The following is an 18,433-nucleotide window of genomic DNA, read 5'->3' on the forward strand; positions in this document are numbered from 1 at the left end:
AACGTTTTAAAAAAAATGTTATTTTCTGAAATGTATTGTTTTTGTCCATTAATGGGCTCGCTTGAACTTAGCTGTGTCCAATGGCACCAACTTGTGTCGTCCATTTATTTTTCTGAAGTACACAAATGTCGCATAATTCCATCTAGTTTTTTCACGTTTCTACGACTCTTCCAAGTCAAGTTCATGAGTAGTTATACTACAGTTTCATTGAATTTATGTTGTGAGATGGATTAATTTGACTTATATTTAAAATCAAAAGTAATAGTTTTAATATATAAATTTTGTTTTTTCATCAATCGAATCGAATAAAAGATATATATTACAAAATTAACGTTTGGTATTATCTATTTTGTGAAGTTTTAATTAATCAGTTTATATTAGTCGTTGAAGTAATATAATATAATATTATAATAGAGATTCGACCAGTTTTACTCTAAATAATTTTAACTTTTAGAAATATATTTTTTAAATTATAATATATATACTCGACCATCTAGTTAAATTATTTTCTATGAGATTATAGTAGTGTTTGAGAGAAATTTTAGAAAGAGTTTCTCAGTTTTTACTTTACAAAATTTCGCAATTTTGTCTTAAATTTAAAACATATTTTAAAATATCAAAGTATTTCAGATATTGTTATGTAGTATTTGGGAGAGAAAGTGTTTCTCAATTTTTTCCTTCACAAACACTACCTAACAATATCTTAAATACTTTTATATTTTGAAATGCGTTTTAATTTTAAGACATGCAAATGCACTTTTATTTATAGTAGATATTTAAAACCAACTTTTATTTAACAAATATATATATATATATATATATATATATATATATATATATATATATATATATATACTTATTGATATTGGAATTGGATTGGGGGATTAAAAACTATGTATTTACCTTAAGGATTTTACACTAATTATAAATTCAATATCTCAAAATTTATCATATCAACAATATTCTATCAATTGTGTTTATGTATAAAAATATTGAATATCGGATACACGATTTGGATAATACTTTAAAATCATTTTAAATTAATTTAATAGTTCGGATAAATTAGTTATCTTCGAAATTTCAGCAACATTGCAGACCCCCACTCCCTCAAACCCTGGGCCCTCTCCCCTTCCTTTATATAACGAACTTTCGTTCTCAATTTCTCAAACCCCAAATTCTTTCTTTCCTTTTTATTTATTTATTTTTGTAGCTAATTAATCGACAATGGCGAAAGGGAGCAAGCTCACCAAAATCAGGTCCGTGCTGAAGAAAATGCAATCCTTCAAGCTCGGCCAAGGCGCCAAGGCCAGCTCCATCGCCGCCGCCAGCTGCAATTCCTCCGACGACGAGTCGTCCGCCGTGTCCAAGGATCTCCACGCCGTCTACGTCGGGAAGTCGCGGCGGAGGTATCTCGTCACCTCCGACGTCATGGACAATCCTCTCTTCCGTCAGCTCGTGGACGGACGCCACGAGGAATCCATCACCGTCGGCTGCGAGGTGGTGCTGTTCGAGCACCTCCTGTGGATGCTGGAAAATGCCGATCCTCAGCCCGATTCCTTGAACGAGCTCGTCGATTTCTACTCCTGCTGACGGCGGAGGGGCGGCGGTCCGTTCGAAATAACTGTCAGTAACAATTACTGGAAAAAAAAAAAGAATAAATATTAAATAATAATGACCGAGGAGGGAGCGATTGTGTGCGGTGATCCCCACAATAGGGTGCCTAGTTTCGTTAGTTTGTATATTCTATTTATTGTTATTATTATTATTATTATTATAAGGATGTGTTAATAATGATGTGCTGATTATGGCCGTAGATTATATTTTGAGATGAGATATAAGAGAGTGATCGTGCGGTTGGCTGATCTTCAATTAAAGCCTAACTGGGTATGTAATAGTTAATTATCGGATATTGTTTGTAATTAAATTAGTATCATTTATTATTGTTGTTTAATCCTTCATTCTCAACTTTTTTGTTGCAGAGATTTGTGAAATCTGAACAGTTTTTGTTTGGGAACACGAAAACATGATATTTGGATCTTGAAAATATAACTAGTACATATTTCACCATTTATTTTTACTACTAATTAAGCTTACCTTTTTTTATGTTTTTTAGCGGAAAAAAACAAAGGACACAAACTCAGGTAATTTTGTACATGAGTCAAGTCGAGCTCAACATGTTTGTTAGGTATGTTTATCAGATTGTTTTAATAAAATCGAAATAGTTTGGTATAATGTGGTTCTATTTAAAAAAAGTTAATTCGTTTTGGATTGAACCAAATCTGACTCGTTTGAAAACGGATCGAAATCATTTTAATCCGGTCCGATTTAATAATATATTTAATTTTAACTATATAATTTTTCCTTTAAAAACTTTGTTTAGATACATAATGATTGGGGGAAAAAAATTGATTCCAAAACAGTTTTGATCCAATTCGAGTAGGGTTTTGGGTTTGAATTAACTACATATGTATAACTAATAAGGGATTGGTGTGGTTCCACTACCCTATATAATTGACCGGTCCGGTAACATGCCTAATGTTTGTATTCACAAAGATTCGTTTTATTTTTTAGAAATTTAGTTGACTAATATATGATTTATAATAAAATAGTAAATCTTTTTTTTTTAAAAAAAAAGGCAATAATAATTTTTTTTAAAAAATATAGATATTTCTCATCACATTTAATGCATTGCAATTGAATAAATTCGGCACCAGTGAATTTTTGTACGATGATGATCATGCCGACTGCCTCTCTGGCGACTGGCAGATTCATTCTTATGCATTCCAGGAAAATTAATTTTCATGCTGTATATTTTAAATTAAATATACCGATAGATCTGTCTTGGAAAAATAAAATAAATTCTTAGAAAAATTTAGGCGAACGATTTGTAAATTGTAAATAATTAGTTGTAAGATATTCGGATTTGTAATATTTTTTCTCACAATTAAATTATTGGAAATATTAATTATTACGCTCGAATGAAATTTTGTCTCTAATAAAACATAATAATCTTTGGATCATGTTGCATGTCTCTATCATTCGTGACTCAGGGACTCCTATCATCTTTGCTTTATATCTCACATCATATTCTGTGAATCTAAGTTTCATAATTCGATCAACGATCCCATATCACCGATTCACCGTACAGGAAGAGAGTTGGGGATGCCAAAATTTGCACAATCAAATTATATAATATTTCAAATATATGAAAAAATGTAAGATAAATATAAACTTGATGGGGGTGTTTGCCATTTATTGGACTACTGGATTTATTTATAACTTGTCACATAGAGATAACATTAAATATAGCATGATTTTTGTTACTAGGGTGAATTTTGCGAGAAGTATTTGTAATTATCCCGAAATATAAATTATTTCACGATAAATATAGGTATGGCTATAAGACCAAAGTGGCACTCAGATGGCAAAATAAACAGTGATAAAAAAATATTAATAATAACGCAAGGAGTTAATATATTATTAAACAAAATATAAGAACTTGTATATATTATAATTAACTACTTTTTTTATTTTTTTATAAAAAAACCTTTAAATACATATAATAAAAATTGTATCCGCCAGCGCAAGTTGTCTCTGCATTTTAAAATTTGCACATATATAATTAAATTGTATTTACACACACTTTACTTTTCACAACTCAGAAAGCTACTGGTTTTTCATGGTTTTCTGGTATGACATACAAATAACTTTCGTGGGACCTAATTTTAATTAATTAATTCGACTATATAAAACAAATGAATTATGTATATATTTTTATGCTTCAGATTACTAATGATTGGATTAGAGCTGTTAATCAGTTTATCCAGAATATTAAACGATTGCTATTAATAATTGGAGGACGACATTTATTAGTAATTTCGAGTATGTATTTTTAATGTAAATAAAGATATATATCATGACACCATTGACCCAAAGGGTAGATTTCAACCTAGCATATGGGTAAATCCCAATGATAGATCTAATGTTTCATGATTTGTCACGTCAACAATATATAATTAATTACGCCTATGTGTAAAAATACGAACTGTTGGATGCATGATTTAGATATTACTCATATGCTAGGATCTCATCTACCCAAAGATTGAGGCGTTATTCTAGACGTTTTTTTAGCATGTATCTTTAATTATTATTATTCTTATTTATCTCCATATTTGTACCATACTTCTTCCGAATTGGGTTCAATTTCAAAATCATTGTGTCATAGTTACTACTAGACGGTGGACTACGATCGTCCACCACCAAGACATCATCTTTTAAAACACTGATTTCATCTAATATTTGACTCAAATTATTCATTATATCTCAAGATGTTTAATGGAATTATTTTTTTTAATTTGAAAAGCACAAATATAGTATTAGTTTATTATTAATGGACTTTGTCGGTCCAAAGACCGGCCCATGTGTATGCTGGCTGACTGATCTGCCTTTTGCTACCCAGCGGGCCCCTTCATTCAAGTTCGAGCCCCTCCAATTCGTGCGGTTTTAACAATTTTCGAATAATTGTCTTTCAATTTCCTTTAATTTTAAATTTCTGAATAAACAAACAAGTGAATGGACAAGTGAAGAGACACCTAAATCAGAAGAAGTTTGCAGCTTTTATGAATAAAACTCGCTATAGTAAATTTATCCCCACACAAGTACACAACACAAATTAACACAATCGTATATAAATTGTAAGATCAAGATTTTAGGAATAATGTCACGTAAATATTTTTGAATAAAAATGATTAAAATTGCCAAAAAATCGAAACATGCGAGACTAAAATTGAAATATGAAAACATAAAAGACTAAAATCGTAAAATGACAAAAATAAAAAACCAAAATTACAGTTTTTCCTAATTTTTTATAACTTCTCACTTTGCTATTTTTACCAATTGGATTTTCACTCATTTTTTAAAAATATGGATGCATTTATTAGCAAATTTGTTGATAAAATGGTGCAAAAACAAAACTCTCAAAAAGTATAATTGTGGAGAGAGAATTTTTCATTTTTTTTAAAGGAAACCCTATATTGAAATGGGGCCTAGAGGTAGTTAGATGGCCACAGATAGAAACTACCAAAAGATTCGGCCCACTTGATGTGAAGGAACCCAATGGGCCCAAAATTGCTAATTGTGCTAAGCAAACATGTCCTTTCATATCGACTCCATGTCCCATAAAAGGACAAAATCTCAAATAGAAAACTAAATGAAATAAATTAAATGATTTTGACCACAAGTCATTATATTATGTCCATTCGCACTTTATAATTTAGGGCCGAGATATCGAACCAAAATATCGAATTTTTGGGATATCGTACCGAAATTTTTTTATTTATATAAACATTTTTTTGGTATATCGAATTTTTTTTGGTATCGATACGATATGAATATGAATTTTTTCTATACAAAAATTTTAAAATTTCGAAATCGATACTGGTATGAATATTTTTCATACCAATATTTTTTATATGGTATATCGAAAATCCACCCCTATTTTATATATTTTATGACTTCATAACATTGTCCCTAAGGTTACTTGAATGCGACTGAAAATGTATGTACAGATTAATTATGGCTACGTAATGATGTGTGGGAGGATTCAAAATATGGCATGTTGGATTAAAGTTGCAAAACTTTCCCTAATTAGTAGGCCATTAAGGATTCGGAAATCTATTGCACATGCACCAACATGTGGATGAGATGATAATTAAGTACGGATTAGATTCCAATTATTTTTTTCCTTTTTTTTCGTTTTTTTTTTTGTTTTTCAAAGAAAATAAGTAGGTTTGCGATAGATTGGGCATCCAAATCCCTCTCAATGGAACGTATAGCATAACATGTCACGTTTTCAGAAATCTTAAGTCAATGTTCCAAGTTCAAATCCCACGATAAGAGCTTTCTTTTATATTAGTTGTTCTACATATTTATCTTTGTCCGTGTGATTAATTTGCATGCTATTGTATAATGTTCGTGATTTACTCAATGCACACTGTTGAAAGATAATTGAAGATATGAGACGAAATTTCAATATAAAGATTTGAGTTTTGCAAAACAAAAAACTAAAGGAAATCGTTAGCATTGGATACACTACACTTTGCTAGGTAGTGAGTGATTCGAATAGGATTCATGGGTCAACCGTTACAAAGTGATAAAATAGTAAGGTAATGGGTCCATTCCAACGGAATATCACAAGGAAACATGGCATGTGATCAAAATTCAAGTTTCATCCCCTTCCAATCAATTTCACTGTTCTATCTTTTTTTTTAAAAAAAATTATTTTTATTTTCCCCCCTCGACAAAGGTAACTAATTGACTGAGAAATGGGAAGAATAAGCAAAAATGAGTGGTGAAATCAACATACTATATGTTTCCATTTATTAGGAACACATATACCCAATCTTAGTGCAGATAGACACACACACACATATATATAGATATGCTCAAATCAAGGGCCTTTTCATTATGAGATATATATTGGGTCAAATTTGACTGATCCTCTTTCTGAAAATTAATATTTCAGACTTTTTTTCTCTGTTTGGGATGCCCAAACAAGGACATATCTGATATATTATACTTTATCGAACATATCTTACTATATTATTAAGTATGCGTAGGTTATAAAAACTGTTTTTGGTGTTATGATATTTTTTTTAAATTTACCCATTATACCCCCATACCCCTCACTAACTAACAAATAACTTTCTTCATGTCTCATTTTCTCTCACTTTCTCATTAGTTTTTCCTCTAACTTTCTTTCTTCACTTCCTTTTTTTTTCTCTATCAAACTCAAATTTTTTCGGGCAGCACTTTAATCAAGTTAAAATTTTTACCAAATTATATATTTACGGGACACGTATCGCGTGTGCCACAGTGACTTGTATATAATTAATAAAACCATGCATAAACTCATAAAGTTAACATAGCATCAAAGTTGACGTTATACATTTATACATATGAAAACACTTGATTAATTTAATTACATGATCAGCAATGGTACGTGATGATAGTTTTTGATAAAATGGTAATGGTTCAAAATTTAGAAACTCAAATCTTAGTGATACATGAGTTATATTTGCAACAAAAAATCTCAACTTAAACTCACAATATATATATATATATATATATTTGATAATTGATTATATTTGGGGCCGATTTTAATATTAATGGACTCTTCATGCATATAGTTGAAGTACATGTATATTAGATTGTGAGAAGGACATGCATGTGGCGTGGCCGCTTGTTTCGGGATTTTCATATTTCCAGCTCGACTCGATTGTACTTATAAGCCTTGTCCAAAAACCAATGTTTTTTGTGTGTGTTAAAATTATATGTATATGTGCTATGGTCAATTTACATATTTTTATGAGAAACAGGTCGAAAAATGTATCCACAAATTTGGAAAACGGGTCGAGTGGATCCAAAAAATTTCAAGTAAAAAGAGACAGCGGAAAGAGACTGAAATTTTTAAGAAATAAAATTGTTAAGATGTTCCAAGTCGTTGGATAGAATTCTTGTATCAAAATGACGTACGAATATTTATCTATTCGACACTTAAATGTCTTTTGATAACATGCGTGATTTGATTGATTGGATTATATTGATATGAAAAAAATTCATACCGATACCGATAGTAAAATTTCGAAATTTTGGTACGAAAAAAATCCATATTGATACCGTATAGATATCGAAAAAAAATTTGGTATACCAAAAAAATGTTTGTATATCAAAAAAATTTCGGTGCGGTATGCCAAAATTTCGATATTTCGATACGGTATGTCAGTCTAATTGGGAGTACTTTACTTCGTCTTGGCCTATTAGGTGCGCATGGTGTTGGTGTGTTCCTTTTTTCAAAATATGACGTAAATTTTTTCTTGATAAATAAGAAGTTGAAGTTGCTACTTTGAAGTTTAATTTTGAAAAATGTTTCTAAATAAATTTCAATAAAAAAACAAACTTAATTTACCCTACTCTCTCTATTTCGTCTCGACTAGCTAACCACGAAACAATACTGATCGATGGAATTCATTCGTAAATCGTTACATGTGCATCAAAAGCTTTCACCCCAATTTTAGTTAAATTGAGAATATATTTATAATCTCTAAATATAAGTGATTATGAATTTTTTATTCACAAATTTATGAATAAAAAATATATAATCACTTATTTTTTAGGTAACAAACACTATTTTATAAGTTAAGTAGTATCAACAAATATTTTAATATGTTGACTCCAAGTCTCCAACATGCAAATTGAAAGCTTGTTAAATAATTAAACATTTGATGCTTAAAGATTCTTTGCTAAGAAATCGTGTGGACTACCGGGCTTTCATGTAGTTTGTCTCTACAAAGTTTTCGTAAACGTTTGAGAAGGTTGGGCGTGGTCCGCATTTTACGGGCTTCCTCTGAGCCCAATAGTACCTTATTTTTGTGGAGCCCAATAGACAACTTTTATATATATATATATATATATATATATATATATATATATATATATATATTTAAATGATAACTTATTTTTGTTGACCCTTTGTAAAGCATTAAATTTTCTTTCAAAAAAATTTAAAATTAAGTTTTAAATTATAGAAATTGATGAAGAATTGTAATGTTGGTCTGTTAATGTTGGCACATCGTGATTTGGTCATCTATATTTTCATATTTAAGTTTAGTCATCCATGTTTCGATTTGACAATTTTATTAATTTTTAATTAAAATTATTGATGTGACACTAGCGCTGCAAAATGGTTATATCAGCGGCACATAGAAAAAAAAATCGCAAAAAAAAAAAAAAAAACAAAGATGATGGACTAAAACTTAAATATGATAATACAGACCAAAATCCTAGAGAGAAACTTATACGATAAAAAAATCAATTTTTCCTAAGATTGTGTTTCGATTGATAAATTTCAAACATATTAAAATATACTTTGTTGTTTAGAGAAGTAACATCCTAAACTTCAAATCCATTATTTATTTTCATGTTCATATAGTATTTCATGTTAATTAAAATGGATTTCAAGTTCACATAATAATGGTGTCATTTGAAATCAATTCTACTTTATAGAACTAACATGTATATAAGTAGTTAATGAATATATAATTCAATTTATTATTTCATTGTAATCATAAAATATAATTAAAATCCACATATTTGAAACCTTCCAATCAAAAACAACCTTAATTAATTTTCATTTTCCGGTTGAATCAATCAAAATGACCCAAAAATGGTACTAAAATAACGGGATAATCTATCTTCCATGTGAAGCAAGTATCATGTCAATTAAGTTGCAATAAAGAATTACATTTGACAGAGACGCAACACACTCGATCATCAACATAAATCAAACAACCCCATCTACCTAATTTCATCTTCCGGGAAAAAAAAAAAGAAATAAAATGTAATTAATGTCAAATTAATTTCTTACAAAGAGACCTCAAAACTAAATCTCAACTTCTTACGTACAGAGAACATCCTTTCACTCCTCAACTGGTAACGACGACTTTTCAGCTGCAAAATAATGGCCACATTTCCAAGTTTAATTAATAATCATGCACAATAACAAAAAAATTCTCCAAATTATATCGTAACGTGACAATCATATATATAATCGGATCGAATATAATGAAAATTTGAATATATATATATTCAATCAGCAACCAGCACGGACAACCACGTGATCAACAGCTGACGTGACAATCACTCATTGAATGTATAAGATGTCACGTTAGCTGTTGCTCACGTAATTATCGACTATGGTTGTACATATGACTAAACTCTATGTATATTAGAAGGTAGGTAATTAACCTGCATTATGATGATGAATATTATCGGTGTGAAGTTGGTGTTTCCGGTGATTTTCCATGCATTGAAGAAGATACTTAAACGTCTCGATTTCACACGGGATCGTGAGCCCGCCACTGTGATCGAATCCAAACTCCTCCTCGACCTTTTCTAACAAAACCTTAAACAGCGGATCCCCGAGATAACTCGTGGGGATGATGAACCTCCGGAGCTCCATTCCCACGTACACCGCCAGGTACCCCTTGGGCACGTCTGGCGGCGGTTCCGGGCTGTGGCAGCTATCCTCGTCTGACTCGCAATACATGTTGGAACCCTGCATCAACCTCCGTGTTATCGCCGGAGGGATGCCGCCAGCTCTATTGTGTTGATCTTTCGGGCCAAGCGCCACATGTTGCCATTTTTGGAGGAATCCTTTCAGCCTCACGATTTGCCTGATCCCTGTCACCTTAGTCATATTGTTTCCTCCATTTTCTTGATCCATTGGTTCCAAGCTTTCTTTCTTTTATTGATGACAATTGTAGCTAGCTTAATTTAGCTACAATAATAATTAATATATGGCCGCAGTGATGATCAAATCCAAGAATCTTCCGATGGCATGGATTCTTTTTGGGGCGAGAGAGAGAGTACCTCTCATCAGATCCTGCTCCACTGCAATTTATATATATATATATAGATCCAAACACATCATGTTACCAAATTTTAGATTGACATATATATATATATTAATATATGTTCGTATTTCAAGATTTGTAAGCAGCTAGTTAGCAAATTAATGATGAAGATGGATCGGGAATCTTCTAACATGTAAATATTTCATTCCAAGTTGCATTCAATATTTAAATAACGAAATCCATATAGCCGCTCATGAGGAAGACGAAGATCATAACTAAGTCGTCACATGAATTACATGTTATGTATATATATATCGTCAAGATTTAATTAATATATAGCAAGGAAAGATATATTGATCTAAATACAAATAAACGACGACGAATAAATGGGCCGTAGGCGTACGTACGTACCAGGCGGCGATGGCGGCGGAGACAGGGCGGAGGTCAGCATGAAACGATGATGAGAAAAGCGAAAAACATAACTAGAAAATCATGCCTTTCTACATGGGGAGGAGGAGTGGGTGGGTGGGCTCGACATGTGTGTGTGTGCGTGTGAAATGGAAGCCTCTTTTTCCTACGATTTTCCCTTTAAAAAAGAGAATCGAAAATCTCACGTTATTTATTATTAGGACGGTGATAATTTCCATGTGCAAGAATTAGATGGTGGGATTCAATTCTTTTGCCTTTTTTAACAAACATATGTCTCATTTCTTGTCGCAGTGATTTTCTCTCTGCCTTGCACTTCACCTACCTTCTCGGACAAACCCATATATATCTTTCTTTACTTTCTTTTTCTCCTTCAATTTCGTTAATGACTCAATTACATTGTTATTTCACGTGCATATAATACAAAATTTCATCTTATGTATAAAATAGATGTTGATTTTATATCTATATGAAAATTCAATTTATTTTTGTGTACATAATATATGATGACGAATGGGACTGAAAGTAATGAACATTTACAATAGTAAATATCAGTGGTTTAATCTTTTTTTTTTTTTTTTTTTTTATGTTGGGTCAGCAATTGTCCACGCAGAAATCACATCGTCATCCCCTTTTTGTGACCCACTGAACACCATTCTCACCATATGCTTCCCTCTTCCTTATCTTTCTCGAAACCAAATTCTTGATACTAAAATTAGTGTAATTCTTGATACATACATACTGCTATTTCTGGTTGCAACAATAACACTGTCAAATGGCTTCGATTTCTTCACTCCATACGAATCAGACTCTTCCATCTTTACTCCATGCTCAAACCCCAAAAGCTACATTGTGTCAGAATTTGTCCATCCTTTCAAAGTCTTCGCAGTCTCACTTTCATGGCCTCAAGCTCTCCAATGTGACTCCTGTTTCGGTCCCATGTCGTTCTTCTGTGAAAAGTTCCATTTTTGCTAAGGTACATTTTCCAAGATCACTTCTTTTTTTATGTTCTTGGCCCATCTGATAGAAATATATAGACACAAGTGTACGAAGAAAGGTTCTTTGGTTGTAGCTAAGTTTGATGCAAGAACCAAAACTGAGCAGAATTTTTTGCTTTGATTGATTGGACTTTCTATTATTTTCGTGAGTAGTTTTGAGGTTGAATTCATGTGATTTTTAGATGTATATGTAAATATGGTTAGCATAGTTTTGTTTTGTAATGTGATTGTGCTGTAAAATTGTTATCGGTGTCTATATTTGTTTGGATGATTGTAGATACCGACATTGTTTATTTTGAATATTGACAAAAACAACCCATTGTTGAGCTTTCAATTGAAAAAGTATCCTCTCAAAAACCAAAAGATAATCTTCTAGAATTATGATTTATGGAAGTTTTAATCACCCTGCTAGAAATGTTGCATATTTCTTTTTTAGTGAGTGGGTGAAATGAAATTCTGAGATGTGGTGATATATGATTCAATTTCTGGGCTTGTTTATGGCGTTTCTTGAAGGTTTCTGAAGGGTCATTGGCACCACCGTTTACTCTTAAAGACCAGGATGGGAAGACTGTAAGTCTTTCTAAATTTAAAGGGAAGCCTGTAGTTGTTTACTTCTATCCTGCTGATGAAACCCCTGGCTGTACCAAACAGGTAGACACTTATTTCCTTGAGCATAAACTGAAATATCACTGATGTTTCTTCATGTTTCTGTTTACGTATGTTTGAAATGTGTTGAACTAATTATCTCACACAGCACGGCCTCTTGTAAAAATAATGTCACCATTTATTCAACACAGGATTTGTTGTGGTACTAATGTATGCTGGATTCTCATGACTGAAAATTTTAGGTTTCCTAGTAATTCAGTATTCACATATTGAGTTCAAGGAAAGTGTTGTCTATTTGGTTTTCTATACTTAGGTGCAAAATATTGTTAACATGGGTTTCCAACTTTCCATCTTTTTCATTCATGTTGAATTTCTAGTGTAACAGAGAATAAGAAACTGGTATAAACTTTGCTTTCAGTAGCTTATCAACAGTGCAGTACAGCCAGTACTAGTTCTCAGTTCCGATAATTCTCGAGAAAAAAAAAATCTTAGTTTCGAGGCAATTTTGACCTAATCTTCTTTAACTTAGCATACTGACTTTGTTCAGTTATGATACCTTGATTGGCAATGATCAAATGAAGAACGGATACGAAACGTCTTTTGCTTATTGTTGATTAGATATCTGCCACTTTGATCTCGTTACACTGTTATAATTTTCGCTTTAATCTACTCAGCCCTCCTTAAACTTGTGTCAAAATTTAAGTAATCACAAAACATATCCCTAGTGTGAAGCATGCAGTACATTAATCATTTGAAAAATAATAGGCGCCGTTTGATGTTTCAACATTATTTGCAGGCATGTGCCTTCAGGGACTCGTATGAGAAATTTAAGAAAGCCGGAGCAGAGGTTGTTGGGATTAGTGGGGATGATGCAGCATCCCACAAGGTACCAGCCTTTATCTTTCTTGTATAGAACGTCACTAGTTGCTAGAGCGTCTGTTTCCATGTGTTGAATCGTTCCCATAAAAGCAGTAACCACTAACCACTAACCACTTGCTATTTTGCAGTTTATGGTATTCAGGATCAGGATGAAGAAAAATGTGTGAATAACGAATATGGACAGCGTTATTAATGACAGCATTCCGTAAACTGAATTTTTTTAACATGAATGAATATGATAGTGAGATTTAAAGATGTAGCATGTATGTGATTGTTAGTTTTTATTTGCTAAGAATTACTTATCATGTTTCGTTTCTTATCAAAAAAAAGAATTGCTTATCATGTTTCGTTTCTTATAATCGATGTATTTTTCTACAAAGCAACATATCATATTTTCTTGCTTTTCTTGATTGGTCCAACTTTTTGGTTCATAATTTTGATGATAAATCCAGTAGAAATTCTGACCTCCATGATTAACATTTTTTTTGCTCCTCCTTCTATGTAGCAATTCGCCAGCAAATACAAACTTCCATTCAGCCTTTTGAGTGATGAAGGAAATAAGGTTAGAAAAGAGTGGGGCGTCCCCTCGGACTTATTTGGTGCTCTGCCTGGAAGACAAACGTATGTCCTCGACAAGAATGGAGTGTGTCGACTGGTCTACAACAATCAGTTCCAACCCGAAAAGCACATTGATGAGACCTTGAAGTTTCTAAAATCCGTTTGATGCCAGTTCGATATTAAACTTCTGCAGTTTGTTTTTTAATATTGTGTTCTGGATATGGAATCACAATATTCTAGTGAAATAGTTTTGTGTTGTAAACTGAGGATTGATACTCCGATTCAAAGAGCTTGTACGCTATGAAGTTAGCTTCTGTTGAAAGTGTAGATTCCGAGCTGAATTCTTTCTACTTTCTTTTGATCTTTGTTCTTGCATTTCTGTTCACTCTTTCAAATGCTTCAATCTGTGGTACACAAACACAGGAGCTCCGCAGTCGTATGTTTTCAGGAACTCTACACCCTCTGGTCCGCACTCCCACTTCGTCCCATTATCATATGATCTATTACACGTTATTTTTACAATTACAAAATTATCGCGAATGCAGTAATAAAAAGACTTTTTCATTGAAATAGTTTTCTAATTCCTAATACAATGAAAAAACATTTTCATTAAAATAAATTTGTAATTTCAAATATAACGTATAATCGTATATATACATAAAAAAATTTTATATCACATCACGTGCCCACCAACTAAAAGTTGACATCATGAAGGTCATAAGATTGTTGTGATTTTTATGAGGACAGCAGAATTTGTGTGTTGAGATTATTATCCAATCAAAACTCGCAATTTAGATTCATTAACACAATAGTAGCATTAAGTGTGAAATATCTCGCATGTCACATGTATCTTGATTGTAACAATTATTATTATTATTTTTTATTTCGTATGCTCGACTTCGCGTCGCGTGCTATTAATGTATATAGGCTATCACGGGTAAGGTGATGATTTACATTTAATTAATTAATTCCTTTATTTTTATTTTTTTTTTTAAAAATTAATTCCTTTATTGGAAGACCGTTTCCGGTTCTTTGTTTGGAATTTGAAATTTTAATTAATCAAATACAGAATAGTGAACAGTGGTGGGGTTGCAAATATGCAATGCAATTCACATTTGTTCTTTGTTTGGTCAAAATGATCGGAGAGAATGAAACGCTTGCGCTACCCATAAATTTTAATTTAATCATATAGCAATTAATTAATTAAATTAATACCCGAGTTTAAATGATCAGCATTTGACCAAAAATTAATTTGGTCTAATTATTTCTTCGGTGTTTGCTATCTCTAAAAAAATATTCATAATCATTTATTTTTAGAGTTTGCAAACACTAACTGAATCGTCACTTCTAATATGTAATTATGTAAACCATTGGTCTAGTTCACTCGTCTCGAATTGATTATATATATATATATATATATTTTGTATTGTCCTAAAAATATAGTCGAATTTCTAAATTTAACGACAATTTTTTCTTATTTTTTCGACCCTTGGTTACGACCATAAGCTACGAGTTCATGTGGTGAACAAGTTGATACGACCCTAGCTCACCCGATAAACCAGTATGTATCGGCCACGTGTCAAATGATTCCAGTACACAAAATGGGATCTACCTTTGCAATTAGCATCTATATTCTCGATTCTGAGCATCTAATCTGGGATCCTCTGGATCCAACGGCTGAGGTTCGTTCTTCTCTCCTTATTAAAAGCCCACTCGAGCCACGAACAACCAACAATGGATGCTCTGGCTCTGAATTACTTGAGCTACGGCCTCCTCACGGCCGTCAACAGGATGTTGGCGGCGTGGCTCGCCGCCGTTACGGCCGCCTTCAGCTTCTGGAGGATGGGGCCTTCATCGCCTCCGAGGCCGGAGCAACGTGGCCGGTGCAGAGATGCTGCCACGCTGCTGCAGCTGGAGGAGCCTGCAGTTGAATCAGTTTCCACCGACGGCCGTGAGACGAATAATAATTATTGTATCTCGGCTTTGGAGACGACGGAGAATAGCACGAAAGGCCGGAAGTTTGTTTTGTACTATAGAAACGATGATTTTCGGGAAGGCGGAGTGGTGGAGGCTGTTCATGATGATGATGAGGATGACGATGGTGTCTCGGCGGAGATCGGTGAGAAGTTCCGGCGGTGGAGCGACGACGTGGATTGGGAGAGAAAGATGGAGATTAGAATGGGCGGCCGGGACATGGGGTGGTACCGTTGCCAGGATTTGGCGGCGTTCAACGGCAGCGTGGTGCGGTTTTGGGATGGCTGTAGCCGCCGGCCGGTATGCGCCACCACCGCATAGTATATATAGTAGGTCGTATGTATGTATGTATATTAATTCCGATTGCTTTCACATTCACATTCACATTCACAATCACAAAAAGTTCCCGATTGTGATTTGAGGAGTTAGCCAACAGTTTGTATTCGAATAAATTTGAATCTCATCAGTTAATTTGTAAATATACAATGTTTTCTTGAATCCTTGGTACATGAATGATCAATTATTCACTACATTTGAGTGGTAGTGTTTGAGACTTTCTATAAAGCATTTATAGAAATTAAGTATTTCTCGGTTTTAATTCAATAAAATTATTAAATTTGAGAATTTTTGTGAAAGATAAGTTAAAAAAAGAGTTTTTTAGATGTTACGACAAATATTATCTAAATACGAGCCATATGAGTCTGTTTGGTTGGAGAAGTCAACGGGGCAAAAGTATTTTTAAAAAAAAAATTAATGATAATTTCATGTGCAATATTACCAAATTTAACTAAACTTTCATATTTTACGAGTTCTTTTGTTGAACCCCCAGCAGCCATGATAATCTAGGGCTCAAAATTGAATGTATTTGTCAGTAAATCTTTCGTTGTACATACGTAGTCGTTTGACAGCAAAGTTTTGTTTATGTGGGGATGTGAATGAGTTTGCCTTTGCTTCAATAAGTGAACATATAATTCAATTTAATATGAAATACTCCATTCGTCTCAATTATATTGTCCACGTTTTTTTTTGTTCCAAATATATAATCATATATCATATTTAGTAATATTTTTTTACATTTTTTTACTAATATATCTTTATTAACTACACCTTGAAAATTGTGCAATCATTTTTTAATACATTAAATATGAATAAAATAGAAAGTATATATAAAATTTACTTTTCCAATAATTTTTTCTTAATCTGTGTGAAAAAGAAAATAAGACAATATATATGAAACAGAGGGAGTACTTGTTTATATGCAACAAATTCTAGTGTGAAATATGTCGATGCTAAAGAATTTTTTTATTTAAAATTATTAATTGAAGTTTTATTTTAGGGGTAATTATTTTAAAATTCCTAAACCTAAACATAAATTTCTCCTAACTCCCTACATTCAAATTTTTTAGTTTGCACTTCCTAGTGGTCCCCAAATTTGATTAAACAAGTATTCAACTAATCTTTTGTACTTTGGCGTTGTTTTACCTATCGAACCAGTCATGTCGTGAAGAACTATTGGTTGCGCAAGGTTTCCAGCCTATATACTTTAGATTAGGGTCCAACATGCTTCCGTAAAGTAAATCAAATTTAAATACTTCTTTGACCATAATGTCGTCGGGTCATACCTGTCGAGTTTTACGTAGTGCTCCTCACACTCCAACCACGCAGTCGCAATAGATGGTTTCTGCACAAGCTCCTTCAACGACACCCAGCACAGCCTTAATTCGTTTTCTACCTTAAGGCGTATGATATATAAATTTAATTATAAAATATGAACATGAAAGAACAAGAGACTTTAGAAAAATTATTCAGACATAATATTATTACATAAATCAACTCCTTTGAAGAGGATAAGACAACTTGTTTAGCTACTCATAGTAGCCTCGTTCTTGAAATACATAAACGAAAACTTATTACAATAGAAAGAGAAATATTACAACAATTTTATTCGTAAGAAAACTGAAGGGAATGATCGATGTCTTCAGCTTCCTCAAATGCCTGTATTTATAGCTGTAGTTCCACTCGTTTCACCGAAAAACTTCAGGGAATCTTACAGCTGTCTTGTATTTCTTTATGCCATTATTGATGACATCTTTTACTAGTGGAGGAGACAACTGTCTTGAATTTTTTATGTCATTATTGATGACATCTTTTACTAGTGGAGGAATTACATGTCTGCCACTTTCTTTTGTCTTTATTCTCCTCACATGTCTGCTTTATTGTTGTCGGGGCATCTTTTGCTTTTGAAGTAGACCCCTGTGAAAACGCATCTTTGGTGGTCCTTGTCCACCTTTGCTTGTCTCGGAAAAATCCTTTCGATCCGTTCGGGGTCTAAAGGTTTTTCCAAATTCTGGATCCTTCTGATTTGGGCATTCTGGGCAGATATTCTCTGACCATCGTCCAATATGAGCCATGTTACAAAATTTTCGGCGAGTTTCTTTACTCCCCGGCAGCTTGTTGTTCCACAAAAGATTTCTCTTCTTTTCGAAAAGTTCTTCCGCAAATGCTGTAGTTTTTCCTGTCATTGTGTTCAACAGGAACGATCCGTTCACAGAATTCTGATAAAATTTGAATGAAAACTTG

General features: G+C 32.8%; 4 protein-coding genes across 4 annotated transcripts; 3 read left to right on the plus strand and 1 right to left on the minus strand.

Moving 5' to 3' along the window:
- Positions 1 to 1,156: 1,156 nt before the first annotated feature.
- Positions 1,157 to 1,958, plus strand: LOC140884237 (auxin-responsive protein SAUR76-like). Its single transcript, XM_073290929.1, has one exon. It carries the CDS (start codon positions 1,225 to 1,227, stop codon positions 1,588 to 1,590), a length of 366 nt encoding a protein of 121 aa, XP_073147030.1. The 5' UTR covers positions 1,157 to 1,224; the 3' UTR covers positions 1,591 to 1,958.
- A 7,272-nt stretch (positions 1,959 to 9,230) lies between these two features.
- LOC140884558 (protein SMALL AUXIN UP-REGULATED RNA 54-like) lies at positions 9,231 to 11,006 on the minus strand. Its single transcript, XM_073291347.1, has 3 exons — positions 10,824 to 11,006; positions 9,805 to 10,449; positions 9,231 to 9,507 (listed from the first exon to the last, which is right to left on the minus strand). Exons 2-3 carry the CDS (start codon positions 10,280 to 10,282, stop codon positions 9,476 to 9,478), a joined length of 510 nt encoding a protein of 169 aa, XP_073147448.1. The 5' UTR covers positions 10,283 to 10,449; positions 10,824 to 11,006; the 3' UTR covers positions 9,231 to 9,475.
- Positions 11,007 to 11,464: 458 nt separating this feature from the next.
- LOC140883109 (peroxiredoxin Q, chloroplastic) lies at positions 11,465 to 14,206 on the plus strand. The gene is made up of 4 exons (XM_073289441.1): positions 11,465 to 11,814; positions 12,350 to 12,487; positions 13,239 to 13,328; positions 13,827 to 14,206. Exons 1-4 carry the CDS (start codon positions 11,614 to 11,616, stop codon positions 14,043 to 14,045), a joined length of 648 nt encoding a protein of 215 aa, XP_073145542.1. The 5' UTR covers positions 11,465 to 11,613; the 3' UTR covers positions 14,046 to 14,206.
- Positions 14,207 to 15,613: 1,407 nt separating this feature from the next.
- Positions 15,614 to 16,174, plus strand: LOC140878147 (uncharacterized). Its single transcript, XM_073281757.1, has one exon. The coding sequence runs from the start codon at positions 15,614 to 15,616 to the stop codon at positions 16,172 to 16,174; it is 561 nt and encodes a 186-aa protein (XP_073137858.1).
- Positions 16,175 to 18,433: the final 2,259 nt, after the last annotated feature.

Source organism: Henckelia pumila, chromosome 2 (assembly GCF_033568475.1).
Source record: "Henckelia pumila isolate YLH828 chromosome 2, ASM3356847v2, whole genome shotgun sequence".
Lineage (NCBI taxonomy): Eukaryota > Viridiplantae > Streptophyta > Magnoliopsida > Lamiales > Gesneriaceae > Henckelia > Henckelia pumila.